General features: G+C 38.2%; 1 protein-coding gene across 1 annotated transcript in view; it reads right to left on the bottom strand.

Moving 5' to 3' along the window:
• The window catches only part of FBN1 (fibrillin 1), a 254,846-nt gene that overhangs the window by 103,118 nt on the left and 135,296 nt on the right, over nucleotides 1–16,432 (bottom strand). The window contains exons 10-16 of the mRNA XM_007170445.3: nucleotides 16,179–16,358; nucleotides 15,066–15,206; nucleotides 13,235–13,354; nucleotides 10,097–10,222; nucleotides 8,324–8,446; nucleotides 4,635–4,757; nucleotides 3,389–3,541 (exon numbers count right to left, since the gene is read on the bottom strand). Of these exons, the coding sequence (XP_007170507.2) occupies nucleotides 3,389–3,541; nucleotides 4,635–4,757; nucleotides 8,324–8,446; nucleotides 10,097–10,222; nucleotides 13,235–13,354; nucleotides 15,066–15,206; nucleotides 16,179–16,358 (966 nt within the window). The remainder of the gene's footprint in view (nucleotides 1–3,388; nucleotides 3,542–4,634; nucleotides 4,758–8,323; nucleotides 8,447–10,096; nucleotides 10,223–13,234; nucleotides 13,355–15,065; nucleotides 15,207–16,178; nucleotides 16,359–16,432) is intronic.

Below are 16,432 nucleotides of genomic sequence, written 5' to 3'. Positions count from 1 at the left end.
TTATAAGGATATACATGAGTTCCAGCAATTCCTTGTACAAGCACTTTCGGAAAAGGTGTTTTTCCTATGGCTTGATTTTTTTCACCAGGGAACACTTTACACTTACAGTGAAATGTGCCTGTTAAAATGTGGTTTCTTAACTGTTAATAAAACTCTTTCCCACCATCTTGGAAATAAATTTTTTTCTTAGTTCGAGCTATTTTTTTCAGTACAATCAAGTTCTTAACATTTTCTCATTTCTCTCTGCAAATTCTCTAGTCTCCCCTCACAAGAATAACACGGTATCTACACTTGCATTTATGTGTATTTTTAAAGTTAATATTTATCAGGATGCCAGATTCATTCTATTATATAAATCCATAGGAAATGTATTGCATAATGTTAAAACTGGATCTTACTGAAGAAATGGAGGTATATAGAATATGTTCCCAAATTTGTGATGGAATCAGATTTCTATTTCTTAAAATTGATGCAATGCTTTATACACAATTCCAACAATATTTAGATAAACCTAAGAGTGAATGATGGAAATGGAGAATTAACAGGAACCACACTTAATCCAAGGAAAAGAAACTAAGTTTCCCTTAGTTGCCCATGGTTTCTGGCAACTACAGAATCTCATGGTCAAATGCAGATCATTTGTGCTTAGGTGGCAGGAGAAGTGAATATTAGGGATAGGGCTTTTTTACATAGGCCACCGGTACCTCGGTGCTGAAGCAAATAGTTCCTATACCTCCACATTCTAGAAAATTGCATTCCTGATGACAGGGGATGCAAAGGAGTTATACAGATTAAAAAATGAAGGTTGACTCCTTCAGAGCCTCTGTCTTCTACCAAACATAAATTTGAGAAAAGTGGTGAAATCCCTTCATTTTTAAATCATCTTAAAAGGAGCCAAAAAGGGAACAAATGGGAAGGTGGCTGCCATTGTGTTTGAAAGCAGAAAGAAATACATCCTCTTTATTCTCTCACATCAGCAATTAATTAAAGCACTTGTGAAATAGCATAAGTAATAAAACAGGAAAAACAAAATCATGCCAGTTTTGCTGAAAGCAGTTTTATAATTAGCGTTAACTTAGCTGATGCTTAGCCTACATGGAAGCAAATTATTGTCATTATTCTTTTCCATTTGGGCAGGATCTGGTACTAGACTCTGTAGTGAATTCAGATCCGCATGGGTTTGAATGCTGATGACAGTGCTTATTGCTGAGGGTCTTGAGAGCAAGCCCTTTCCCTCTTCTAGTTCCCTCTTATATAAAGTGTAGAAAATGATACCCAACTCACATAGTAGTGCTGCAGATTTACTGAGAGAACATGTAAAGTGCTCAGCACAACTCAAGCACTTAATAAATGGTAGGTGCTGCTGAGCTAACTCAGTGTTGTGCCATGGAGACAGTGGAATGAGGACAGAAGAGAAAATTCCTAATCATTACTCTTCTGTGGCTTTAACCGACCGATTTCTACAAGGAGTAAATGCTCAGCAGCCAGTGAGATGTATCTACACATATAGTTTATTTGACTTCCAGAGCACAAAGATGAGCTTTAGATGTTAAGTGGTTAGAATTTCTCATTAAATTGACTAAAGATATTCCTCCTGGATATTTCCAGTCCCCTTTAAAATCCCTCCTCTCTCCTGAAATAAGGGACATCCTACATTTCAATCCTTCATGATTTGGCATTTTCATCTATCAAAGAGGAGGAGAAACCAAACGGGATGGAACCATTTCCACATGTGGACCACTTTTGTGTAAATTGATTCAAATATAAAACAGGAGGTAGTGGAACTGAGCTTCAAATGTAACTCTCTTTAAGCTTTACCGCTTAAAGAAATTTGGTTTCTTTGGGTCATCTTTTATATTTCATTTTCCTATGGAGCATAAGAATTCTTTGGAGATGTAATTGGTCCAGAGGAAAATGTAAAAACAAAAAACTATATGCACCAAGGATCCTGGATTCTAAGCTTTGGCTATTCTACTCATTCAAGACATGGACAAATCACCTATATCCTTGTACCAGTTTTTAGGATACCCATCTATCTTGTAAATTCAAAGTATGCGAGGAAAGTACTTTGAAAAATTAAAGTAACAAACTTTACTTTAAAAGGATGATATTAATAATATACAACTGTAAAGTTGCATGGAAGTATCTTTTTAGATAGAATTATATTTGTATACTATATAATCGAAGTATTATTGCAAACATGTATTTAATTGTTAGTAATCATATATAAAATGACGGGGTGAAACAGTCATCCGGAATAAAGCTTTCTTTCTTTAACTGGCATTCCCCCATTTTAAAGACTTTTAAAGTCTTCCACTTAACTTTCTCTAACTTCTCATAATACGTTTTAATTTCTGTCTGATTTCAAATATTATCATTTTCAAAATGGCAAATGTTTAAAAATTGTGAGTTTGTCTTTAATTGATAGTATCTAGGCCAGAAATGAACTAACTGAATCTTAGATGTAAACCAACCAATCAGAGCTACATGTTTTCAATATTAGGACTTATTCTATTTTAGGACATTAGAAGTCAGCTGCCAAGCTACCTTAAAATTACGTTCAGATGTTGACAGTCTGTTGCTTTCATTTCAATAAACTATTTTTGCCTTACAAACAGAAATAATTTACAACTGGAGAGGATCTTCTGGATTACCTAATTCATTTTGTAGATGAAAAAAACGAAGATCCCTTTTCCATATTATTCTACTTTATAATTGTTTACTAATGTAAGCCATCTCAAATCCTTTTGAAATTAGGTGAGAAAAATTCCTAAATAAACAAAAATCCACAAAAAACTGAACCTCCAATTAAGTAATTTGTCTGCCTGTGGCTGGGGAGCAGGATTCTGACTCACTGACCAGTTTTCTTTTCGCTATGCCATGTCACTCAAATTGAGAAAAACACTTTTTCCCTAGAGTTGAATAAAATCATTTAGGAAAAGCACACCTAAACCAGCATGAAGGATTTGAACAAAATTCACAAATGGCCTTTTGGAAAAAAAGCTGGAAACATTCAGGTAATCTGAAAATCATTTACTTTTACACTCTGTAGAATTCTGCTTTTATAATAGTTGCTACAAAATGTAAACACTGTGAAGCTACTTTAGAAAACAAGGCAAGTTGCACATACCCTAAGAAGCACGACTGTTACTGAGGTGGAGGAATTCAGATGGGAGGCATGAATGTGCTGCCTAATCCAAGTGATGGCTGGGCCTGTGAGGAACGTCTGAGCAGAGGCTGAGCAGCCCCTGCCAAGACCCCAGCAAGGGACATGATGCACCTGGAGAGCAGACGCAATCTTTCCCCGTGACTTCCAAAAATGCAAAGACTGCAGATGGTGGCAGAAGGCTGGGAGTACTAGGGCATCCCCATGACACCACATACATACCTGAATTCTGTGAAGGACACGGTTGGCAAGGTTCCCCAAAAGCATACTCGGTGCTGGCACAACAGCACTCAGATTTGGTAACAGCACCAAACAAGGGTTTGACACACTGGCCTCTCTTGTATCCACCGTAGCATGTGCTCCGCATGTGTGTGTCTACACAGGAAGAAGCATCTGTCATCATACTATCGCTTCAAACAGATGGGAACCCCCCAGGTCAAAGTTGAAGCTGGTTTTATTTAGCCATTGTCCCTGTTCTAACTCATAGAGAATGCCTCTGGTATTAGGTCCCAATGGAAAACAAAACGAAACAAATCATTCTGCATTCAGCTTCCAAGCACTGGAAACTAATTACTAGACTCTTTCAGTTCTCTAGGGACTACTATGGTTTACCCAACTGTGAGGTCCTTAAGGGCTAGGGTTATACCTCACTCATGTTTTTCTTCCCCAGGAGTGTACAGAGAAGGCACTTAATAAATGTTGAATGAATGATGGATGACCATTCAATCTCACCTTATGATAAATAAGATCTTCATTAGAAATACAGACCACCTCAAAATAAACATGCAATTATTGAATATCTGAATTAGATGTACTTTCAAAAAGGAGGATGTTTAATCTGTAAAAGGTTCATTTATATAAATCTGCAGATATTGGTCTAACTAAGCAGTATCATCTTTACCACCAGGAGGGGATTTCCAGCTATGTCCAATCCTCTCCCAATTCAAAGGGCCTACCGACTACCTTTCTTAAAAATAATTTGGAAAAACTTTGTATCTATTTATCAACAAATCTCAAACTTCTTATAAAGCCACATAAAACTATTATCATATAAGTTGCTTACTTATCCATATCCTCCTTTGCATTCTATACCTCCCTTGGGACATTTAATTCCCTAGATGAAAATAAAATGTTCACCTTGAGATAATGGGCATATACAGGTCAATTTCAAAGACCATTATCAACAAAGGAGGGTTGGAGAAAATTGAGGACAGCTAGGTAATTAGGAAAGACAAGGGAGAAGGAGAGGTGGGGATTCCCTTGGTTTTCATTTATCTCAGCTCATCTTTCTATCCCTTAAACTAATATCCATGTCATACAAGAAAAGAACTGACCCTGTTGGTTTGTTGCCCCACAAATATTAATTGTATCATATCTGCTACAGTCAAGTGCATTTATTATTGGCGGATTTTATTGACTGACAGAGGGTGGATCTCTATCGTACATCTAGTTATGGCTTCAACCTTACCAACACACACACGTCCATCCAGACCCACGGCCAGTCCAGGAAAGCATTCACATCGGTAGGAGCCATCGGTGTTGACACAGCGCCCATTCATGCAGATCCCAGGTGTTTCACACTCGTTAATATCTGTGGTGGGGAAAAGCACTTATTAAAAATAAAGCGACTTCACACAACATTGTAAAGAAATTATACTCCAATAAAGATGTTAAAAAAAAGAGAGAAAAAAAATAAATAAAGTGACTTTATCTAAAGCCATAACATATTTACAGTTCTAAGACTTGAAAATGGGGAAGATTTACAATAATATGCAGCGTCAACAATAAAAGCTCAGTGAGATGCATTTCATTTTCCTTTGAGAGAACAGGAACAAAAATTGAGAGAGATAAACTGTCTGAGTTTATTTCTTTTCCATAGAAAGCTATTTCAATAACATTCTCCTGAGATTTTTTTTTTTTTTTTTTTTTTTTTTATCCAAAGTAAGAATCACAAAGGCAAAAACAGAATTGGAAGAAGAAGGAAAGTGACAGCTAAAAGACAAAGGGTCTTGTGTAATGTTTCACATGGCAGTTTTTCCAGGACTGTCAGAAATCTAGCTTGATAATAAACTACATCTTTGGCCTGGGCAGGAAGCTTCTCCTTTTGGCATCCAACACCCAGACTGGTGTCCATTCCAGTATCACTCACGCCTTAACTCTCTGGGAAAATTAGAATGGCATGAGGAGACACAGAACTAAAGTCTGGATGGAACACCATAAAAAAGGAACAGAAAATGAATATAGATGATTTTGATGACGATTCCTAGCCAACAACAGCACTGTAATCAATTGGAACCCAGCAAAGAAAAATCTCTCTTAAGCATTACAAATATTTTATAGTATCGTATGTGTATCCTTAGGGAGGTCTGGTAAAAGATTTTATTGGGCACATACTAATAATAGCAGATATTTTTCCCCCTGAACATGGTACCAAACATGTTCTATTTCCAACATGGAAATAGAAATGGTACCAAAACTGTGTTTTGGAAAACATATAACACTTAGAAACAAGTCGTTTTATTACAACTCCTTTTATAATATACAACTGGTGTAGGTGAATATTTCCTTTCTTCTGACCTTAAAAAGGCAAATTGAGACTGAAACACCTCTGCGTTTTACATAGCTTGTGTTATTTGGCACAAAATATATTCAGATGGTCCAGGATTCCGTGTACAGATTGTATTTTAAAACAGCAGTTATATTTAAATACGTGAACTCAAACTGGTTCAGTTATTCAGGTCACCTTTTTGTTCAAATTGAGATCTACAGTGAAACAGTGGTGACTACAGCCTGAAACGTAATCCAAAGGTTTTTTACTGGGGACAGAGATGGAACATAGATCCAGAGGGCCTTGTTCAAAGTGAGTGGACTCCACCTTCAGAGAGTGATCAGGGAGACCAGGCTGTTCATCAGATTAGTTAACTGTAGCGATTTAGCATTGTTCATTCAGCTTTGAACAGTCACATCTTTGTGGGATCAGAACCAAATGCTCAAGGGCTTCCCTGGTGGCGCAGTGGTTAAGAATCTGCCTGCCAATGCAGGGGACGCGGGTTCGAGCCCTGGTCTGGGAAGACACCACATGCCGCGGAGCAACTGGGCCCGTGAGCCACAGCTACTGAGCCTGCGCGTCTGGAGCCTGTGCTCCGCAGCGGGAGTGGCCGCGATAGTGAGAGGCCCGCGCACCGCGATGAAGAGTGGCCCCCAATCTCCGCAACTAGAGAAAACCCTCGCACAGAAACGAAGACCCAACACAGCCAAAAATAAATAAATAAATAAATAAAAACAAATTTAAAAAAAGAGCCAAATGCTCAGCACTAAGAGAAAATCTTATCCCATGATATCAAGAGAAAAATGATGGAAAAGAAATTCAGCATACAAGAAATTTTTTTCTTTTTTCTTCCTTTATTCTTACTACAAGTGTGTGTATTCCACCTTCTCTACACATCAGAATAAAGATGACACAGGTAAGAATATGGAGCATTTTCCCCGTCTCTTTCTCTCTAGCTCTGATTCTTAAGCCAGAATGTTAAAAGTCAGAGCAGACTTTTAATCATCAGGCACTTTCAAATGACTGGAACAATCCATTTATCAATAAGATACTAGTTCACTGATTGCAAACAGTTGCAAAACCGAGCTTCACCTACGAGGTCATAATATCTTCTGAAATAGTTACAACAGCATTATCTATTGGCCACCCTTAAGAGTCTGTGGCCTGGGTCACTGGCAGCCTATAGGTACTGAAAGTGAATATTAGCATGCTCTGTGCATAGGTAAGAGAGAGGAGTGTATGTTCTCAGAAAAGTTCTGTTCACAAAGGGACTTTCACATTTCCTTCTGTTATTTTGTTTGGAAGCCTAGTCCCAAATATTCCGGCAATCATTCCCTTCCCCTTTCTTTTTCACTTGTACAGCACTTAATCTGCACAGTTTGGTGCTTTGTTGTATGCTGTCTTAATATTTCCATGCATTAATCTTGTCTCCCCAACTATAAGTTCCTCCCAACGCATAGCTCAAAAGCACGGAAACCAATTTCCTACTTCAAATTTGAAAAAACAACAACAACAACAACTTTCTCTTGCTGTGAAGGCAGATTTCCACGATATTAAGAGCTACTGATGTGAAGGTCATAGAGAATGTAGGTAAACAACCAAGGGCTAGAAGCTCTTTTAAGCCTAGAGAAAATACACATCATGCTGAAGACTTAATACAAGGACTTAATACAAGGGCACCCAGAGAAGAGGCACCATAGGACTTTTTCTTGCCTTCTCCATCTTGAATAGCCTGATGCTCTCTCTACCTTCTACATCTGAAACTATGGTTTTGAGTGTTGTATTTTAGCAGATTCCCTGGATCTATTTTGAGTATGAGGTTCCTTGAGAAGTCTGGTTGCAGCTCAGATCTTGGACACAAGGGCAATAATTACTCATCCTTGACTGCATTAGGCAGAGACACTAAGCACAAATTTAACTTCTTCTCCTGATAACTCCAGTTGTCTCCTGATAACTCTTCTCAGGACCCCAATTTTCAACAGCACAAATAAAAATCTTCATTTTGCTTCACTACTTGGAGCAATAAGATTACTTCAAAAGTTACAAAGCTAAATAATGGCTCCTGGTTCCTTTATTTCCTCTGCTTAATCCTGTTTCCCTTTTTTGCTTCTGTGACTTGATAAAGCTTAAATAAATTCTGTTTCTTAAGGTATCTGGAGGAAATTATGAAGAAGAGATCACCGCAATAAGAGCCTACAATATTTTGTCCAGGTGAAGATGTAAGAGGTGGCAAATGACAGCCATCAAGAAGCCAACTGTCATTATTCCTCAACTGTAAGGAAGAGGCAGAACTCAGCTTATCTAAAAAGATGCTCACAGCTGTTGGTAGTCCAAATGGTAGTTCAGCTTCTCATTCATTTGCTATGGAGCTTACCAGGCTCCTTTGAGAAGACACCAAACACCCTTTCTGAAGTAAGAACAGCCTTCTGGGCATAAATCATAGCTCTCTGGATGGCTGGACTTAAGAAGGAGTTCCAGTCAGGTTTCTTAATCCAGATTTAGGGGTACTTTAAATAGGGAGAATCAGTAAGGAAAGGTGGTAGCTCTAAGCAATGTAGAGAGGAGAAAAAGCGGGTGAAGAATATGATTTAGAGTTTTATAGCACAAACCTTTACAATAACGCCCATCTGATGCCAGCTGAAATCCAGGTTTGCAAATACATTTAAAACTGCCATCTTCATTGATACACATTCCATTAAGGCACATATTCCTTATGCTGCATTCATCCATATCTGAAAAATACAAAAGATATATTTTCTTATGGCCAGATGAGTAAGCTTACAAAGGAAGCCAATCTGGATCAGTATAATTCTGTTTCGTCACATTTCTTTACTTTTTGTTATTATTGTCTAAGGTTAATTTTCATCCAAATTATAGCTTACAAAGAGAAGAGTGGCCATATGAAATATGTATCTCAAGTTCTCAATTTTTGACATGTGCATGCAAACTATAGGGCTAAATTTATTTTAGGACATGTGTGTATATATAGACATATATATACTTACACAAGCATATACGTATATATGTAATATATATATATGCATGTATATGTGTATATATATATACACATGTATATGTATTAGACTCATATAATATATATCTATGAAATTTCATATAAATATATATTTTCATATAAATATATATATGAAATTTAACTCAATAAAAGCTACCAAGGCTCTTTTTAGGAACAGCAGTTTACAAACTGAAAGGTGTGTTAACAGCCTGATGGTTATATTTACAGATCCACATTATTTCTAATATACTGAAAATAAAAACAAAATTGAAACTAAGAATGATGAAATGTGAAATGTATTGAGGCTACTTCTTGATTCTTTAAAAAGTAGAAACCAGAGAACTGCTTGTAGTTTGAAGCAATTTTAAATAGGGGTAGGAAAAATGTATTTTTAAAATGCAAGACTTGACTATAAAGTATAGCCATGACAGCTAACCTTTAGGATCCCTTGAGCATACAGATATTTCTTTCAATTCATCAGTATGCTATTTTATTTAATATTACAGCTGTCTTAGGAGGCACTTGCTCTTCTAGACACAGTGTGTTTTCACTTACAGGCTTTAGTCAGACCGAAGTAATTTATGATTTTTTCTTTTTTAAACAAGACTCTATCCCAACTGAGAATTTTGGCATTAAGTCTTTGAATTGAATCACTGAGATAATATTCTGCCAAAAATGTTTCTAAGAACAATTTTGAAATTCCTTTAATGTATGAATAGATTCTTGGGATCTTTCCCGAAGACATTGGGAAAGATGATAAGGAGCATTCTTCATTTTTTGCTAAAGGTCTAAGAAGTGGAAACTCATCAATAATTGTCACATTTTCAATTTAGGGGAAAAAAGGCCGGGGGAAAGACAAAACGAAACAGCCCAATTCAAAGAGAGGTGATTAATTCAAGAGGCAATATAAAGGGCTGACTCTCGTCAACATTTCTCTCAAATTTTACATGTTCAGATACTCATTAGTAATATTTCATTACTACATAGACACTTTAAACAAAAGGATTATAAGTGACTGAAGAATATACGAGATTAGGTGTGTCCTATTTTTCTTAATGTACAAATTCTGATTGTATAAAATTTGGAAGTAATGATTTATGCTACAAAAGTTTCATCACCAGGAATATTTAAATAGTAAGCTCTGCTCCTATACTTACAATGTTATTTGACTCACACAAATGTGAATTAAAGGAACTAATACTGTTGAAAGTTAGGCATCCTCCCAGATAACAATAGGTGAATATATATTTGATACTTTGACCTTTCACTCAATGTTTGACTTGGTCTTGTTAAAGGCTTTTGATACTGAAACTGCAATGGAATAGGGGAATGACATGATTATACTGTAATTATTATTACACTATATTACCTTCACAGTTCTTCCCATCACGTGTAACATGAAATCCTGCGTTACACACACAATGGAAACTGCCATCTGTGTTGATGCAACGTCCGTTATTGCAGATACGGCCATTCTGTAAACATTCATCAATGTCTAAAATCGAAGTCAAAAAGGAAGAAATAGCTTTATTTAGGGGATTTTAAGTTATTTTATTTCTTCCTCTCACCGTCTCTAAACTCATGATCTTAGTCTTGGGTTTTGGTTACTAAATAATATTCTTCAACATAAACTCAGTATTAAATAATATGAAATTTAGGGTTACTAATAAAAGTTTGAAAGACACATGAAAGAAAAAAATGCCAACATAATAGCATTCAATTTAACTTTACTTTCTAATAAGACTCCCTAAATCTCAGTTCTGTAAACAAAATAGGTTCTTTTTCACCATTTTCCTAGGTAATTCAATGAGCCAGTATATATCATTATTTACAATGAACTTTGGCTGGTGTCTTTTAAGACATGATCAAAAAGGCAGATCTGATGTTAGCTGTATCAGAACAGTTAAACAGAAATGACATTAAAAAAAAAAAAACAATTTAGAAACCTAATTCCATCTGAAAACCGTCAATCATTTGACTCTGAAATGTCTACCTTCCTTATGGCAGCTCTGGTCCAAATACAGTTTTATTTGTTTATATATTCTTAGTCTCTTTTATAACTTTATGAGTATTCTATCTACCAAACAAAATATTGGTACTATGGGGACATTTCCCCTTTTTTCTTTCATGTGTAGTATTATATGCCAAAGTAAACAACAGAGCATGATATGGAAGTGTTAAAAATGACAATAGCTCAAATAACCTGCATCTGATCTCTCATTTAAAGATTAGTAATTCACCTAAAGTGGGCAACGAGTTACCCTGGATTATCTATTCCCCTCAGTTTCTAGGCTACATGCCTGGATGAACATCAGAAAGGATGAACACAAACCACCTTGTCTACAGAGCATACAACCTTTGCCAGGGCTTATTCCCCAGGAGATAGAGGCCAGGGCACTGAGCGGAGTTGGATGGGAGCAGACCCACCCATGCAGAGTTGAGGCCATGTGCCTGGGTATAAGGGCCCTAAACATCCTTTGGACGACAAGAATGTGCATTCATGGCATACTGGTTATTCTGTCTACCCTGTGTCTGCACGGTGTCTTGCGGTTGACCCTCAGACGCACTTTCTTTCTGGGCAGATCCAGCAGTGGTTTCCACACGAGTCATTGGACTAGCTGAGGCAGTCTGGGCTTTTCTTCTGTCTGATCTTTGTGCCAACAACCTACAATCTTTTTCTCTCTCATTTATTTCTTAATCCTTACTAAAATCTGACCTGCTCCACACTCCAAAAAATAGTAAAAGCCACATATTCTTCAGCAGACTTTTTTTTTTTTAAGATTTTATAATCTACTTTTTTTTTTTTTTTTTTAGGATTCTATAATCTATGGAGGCCCAAGGATAAAATAAACAGGATAAAGAGTTCAGCTTTTTCTCTCCTCACTAATGTGAAAATGCCATCGGGCTCCTGCTGCCTTACAAAAATAAATGAAAAGCTTGCCATTCAAAGTCTCCATCGTGTTTCTGTATGTTTCTTCTGTCCCCTCTGTTCAGTTCCTCATGTCCTTCTCAGCTAAGTATACAGCCTTTCTGACCATTCTGTGGCAACTTTCGTCTACCCCCAAATGTGATCGCATTACCAACTTCTTGTGCTTGGGCTAAACTTAGCACTAGCTCTTAAAGAAGACAGTGCTTGAGGCTTTTAGGTAATCTTCAGTCTCTAATAAACTAAGTCTCAGAGTGATGACAATAACATGCATCTACACTGATTGGCCCCTGCCCCAGCTGAATGCTCTCAAGAATGTCTCCTATTTGCTTATTTAGTAGTGCTGTCTTCTGAAACACTGGTTTCGGTTTATCCTCCACGATTGCAAAATGCCTCGTATACTGTTTGTACGTGCTGATTACTTAAAACAATAGTTATAAAGAAGGTTCTAAACTCAGTTAAAAATTCAAACTATATTTGTAATTCAGTAAGTAGGCCATTAATAGAAATATTAACAGATTGAAATGCTGTGCTCCAGGTTTTTCTGCTCAAAATTGCCATTTATAAGCAGAGTACTAAAATACACTGATGGCAAGAAATCCCTAAGTCAGAACCAAATTCAAAGATTTTGAAAACAGTCACTAATAAAAAATAAAAACATCTGTATGCCTTCAACTAATATGAAGAACTTTTGCTAAAAGAGGCAAATAAAATTAACTCATTAATGGCTGACAAATTTTTAAAGTGATACAAACCTCCCTATCTTTCCTTGTATTTAATTTTAACAGAGTTCTGTTGCTTTTATCTGGCTTTACTGATCAATGATAACAGATCATTCTGTACCCAACTTATAGAGATATAGATGTATATAGATATAGTCCCCTGAGGTGGGGCACATATCTTAATTATTTCTATCTCAGAAACTCAGTACATCAAAGTCATCCAATAAGAGGTATATTGGGTGGCTAAATAAGTCAATTAATAAACAAATCTGAAGGGAAATTTTTGTGAGGCAACTTTACAGCAGTGCTTCTCAAACTTTAACATGCGTAAGGGTCCCTGGAAGATCTTGTTAAAATGCTGATTTTGATTCAGCAGGTCTCAAGTGGGGCCTGAGATGCTGCATTTCCAACTGGCTGCCACTGACTACACGAAATAAGCAGCAAGAACTTACAGGCACTTCTTATCCTTCAGGCCTTTCCATGAAGCAATTAATTGCGTAAAATTTCACCTGAAACTTTTCTCAGTTTCTGTGTCAACAAAGGACAACCCCATTCCCTAGCTCTCGGATTAAAAGTTAAGACAATATAGTGATGAGGCAAAAAAAAAAAAAAAAAAAAAAGGCAGTGAAAAAAAGATATTCCCACAGGCACCAGAAACATCTTTTAAAATAACTTGAATGTCTGCCAGATTTTATGATGCTATCCTTCAGAGTAACCATTTCTGGAATTAAGTGCAAAAAAGCAATGGGAGCGTATTAGCCTCTCCCGGCAAGGGTTATTCAGACTCCATGGAATTCCTTCAAAGCCAACTCCTTACTTAGCATACACGTCCGACGTGCCAAGCTAGGACCATACGTACCTCGGCACTCTGTCCGGGTGAGTGTGCTCTGATAGCCAGGTCGGCACTGACAGGTGTAGGAGCCCTGGGTATTAATACACTCGCCACCAGCACAAGGGTTTTTCTCACATTCATCAACATCTGCAAAACACAGTATATCTTAGTAAGACATTAGATCGCAGTAACTCCTAACTCTAAGACCATTTTACTGGTTTCCTTTCCATGCTAAAACACTTTCCTTTTAAGAAATAAATAGCATAATGAAAAGATCTTTTTTCTTTCCACTACAATAACGGTGTCACCAGCCACTTTAACTGGTTGAGCAGTTAGAATGTATTATTTTCCTGTGTCATTTTTCAGAGAAAAATGCCAAATACGTAGCAACTCAACACTCCAAGCCAATAAACATTTTCTCTTCCTTGGGTCTGACATAAGGGAATCAAACAGACAAATATTTCAGAAGTGGCTTCTGGACAGAATTCTGAGTGTCTCTTGAAGCTCAATTTTTCAATGAAAAGAAGGCCTAACCATATCTAAGCATTCCTTTCTGAGTTCCACTAAGAATATTACAACAAACCATGAAGCTGTTGTTGTTTAAAGGGCAATTCTCACCCACCATCAAGGCTGCTACCACCTCCACCCCGCCCCTAGACAGGCTCCCACTAGTTTTACACTCATTTAGAGCTATCAGTATACTTACCGGTAAACTGGTTTTTATTCCTCTGTTTGTGAAGATGAGGAAGCTAAAGCTTATGGAAGATAACCCACTTGTCCGAAGTCACATGCTTCTTGTGGCAGATGCAAGTCTGATCTCACAACCTTGAGCTAGACGTTCCCTTTGCCTTTCTTACCCAGCTCTGGAGGACCTCTCAGGATTGAAGGACTCTCTCCTAACATGCTACTCGAAGGGGCTTTCATATCACCAGGAAACTATATAGCATGAGAAACCAAGAACTACTTATTTCTACCTGATTCATAATTGGAATTGGGATTTATAATAGACCTAAGAGAGCAGTTTATTTTTTAAAAATTAGATGGCAACTGGGTGTTCTTATCCAATCCAACAAATTATCCTTGTGTTACATTTCCTTCCTTCACTAGCTTAACTGCCTTATCAACAACTTAAAGTTCCTTGCTTCAGTTCCTTGCTAACTAGAGATAGTTGGTAAGTTATCCATTCAAATTAGTAAACCATGCAAAGTTTCATAATTTGGGGATACTTCTAATGCTTTATTTTAACGGTCAGGCTTCGATAGGATGGCTTAAGTTAGAGTTACCAGCAATGCCTTGAATGTGTTTTACAATGAAAGTTAAAAGTCACTGTAGTAGGCATAATAATGCCCCCCCCCAATATGTTCATGTCTTAACCCTCAGAACCTGCGAATATGCTACATGGCAAGGGGAATTAAGTTGCTAATCAGCGGAATCCATCCCTCCTGGATTATATACAGATGGGCCCAATGTAATCACAAAGATCCTTAAACGTGTTAGAAGGAATGCAAAGAGAGAACCAGAGAGTTAGAGATTTGAAGATGCTACACTGCTGACTTTGAAGATGAAGAAACAGGCCCTCAGCCAAGGAATACAGACGGCTTCTAGATGCCGGAAAAGGCAAAGAAATGGATTCTCTCCAAGAGCCTCGGAAAGGAACACAGCCCTGCCGACACCTTGATTTTAGCCCAGAAAGACCTGTGTCGGACTTCTAACCCATAGAAATATAAGATAATAAATCTGTGCTGTTTTAAACCACTAAGTTTGAGACAATTTGTTATAGCAGCCATGGAAAACCTATACAGTCATGGAACAGCAATGCAGTAGCCTCTTGGTGCCAAGCTAGTGGTCTATCACGTACCAATGCACTCCCCACGGAGGTCCAGCTGGAATCCTTTGTTGCACTCACACCGGTAGCTCCCAGGAGTCGGGATGCAGCGTCCATTTTGACAGAGATAGCGAAACAGCTGGCAGTAATCAGTGACGTTGACTGGCAGCACCCCTGAAGGAATAACATGAAACCCCATTAAAATTATGTCTAACTAGGGCATCTTCCACCAGCACTGAATCCAGTAATAATGGGCAAGATGCTGAATCGTAAAGGAAGGAGGACACTCTGGGCAAAGGTCGCCTGGCGTCAACAGAGCATGTTTCCATTCTCGCCTACAGAGGGCACGTGTGCACCGTGGCGCATGCTGCCAGGTACCGCGGCCTCGCTGTAGCCTTCTCCTCTGCCCGCTTCTCCCCACCCCTCCCTCTGCCTCACTCTCAGGCCTCGAGCGTAGGGAAACAACAAAGGCAGTGAGTTACTGGTATTTAACTATTTGCAAAACTGCTTTGCATGATATATAACCCAAAGAGTCATCTTATGCCTCCTCTATGGATTGATCCTGTGAATCAGATTTAAATTTCTCCCACAACATCAATAGCAAAAGGACATTAATCTCTGGAGAATACGAAACTGCCCATTTTCCTTTATGCAACAGGCCCGTTGAGAAACTTATATACTACACTCTGTAAATGAAATATTTGAGGATTGGTTAAACTTACTTAATGACTTAAACAGCATAAACAACAACAAAAAAGTTAACCTGGGTCTTCCCTGGTGGTGCAGTGGTTGAGAGTCTGCCTGCCAATGCAGGGAACGCGGGTTCGGGCCCTGGTCTGGGAGGATCCCACATGCCGCGGAGCAATTGGGCCCGTGAGCCACAACTACTGAGCCTGCGCGTCTGGAGCCTGTGCTCCGCAACAAGAGAGGCCGCGATAGTGAGAGGCCCGCGCACTGCGATGAAGAGTGGCCCCCACTTGCCGCAATTAGACAAAGCCCTCGCACAGAGACGAAGACCCAACACAGCCAAAAATAAAAATAAATTAAAAAAAAAAAATGAGTGGAAGCAAAGATCTTAGATTTAAAAAAAAAAAAGTTAACCTGATTAATGCAAGAAACATAATTAGATGACTTTTGAGCTCTTACTTGGTGGTTCCCGAGATGGATATGGATACTCCACTGGCGGTCGAGGGACTGTAATTTGAGGTCCAGGAGGAAAGCCAGGAGGAACAGCGTGAACTGGAGGAATGGGGCCAAGGGGTGGGGAAGGATATCCTGGCCTCTCGGGAATTACAATAGGGACAGAGCACAGCTTGTTGAAATCCTCTGGAAAAAAAACACAAAACACAACACAACAGCTGAGCGGTAGCATATGCCATAGGCCCATGGAAGTCATCCTT

This window comes from Balaenoptera acutorostrata, chromosome 3, assembly GCF_949987535.1.
Source record: "Balaenoptera acutorostrata chromosome 3, mBalAcu1.1, whole genome shotgun sequence".
Taxonomy (NCBI): domain Eukaryota; kingdom Metazoa; phylum Chordata; class Mammalia; order Artiodactyla; family Balaenopteridae; genus Balaenoptera; species Balaenoptera acutorostrata.
This window is presented reverse-complemented; position numbering and strand designations above follow the sequence as displayed.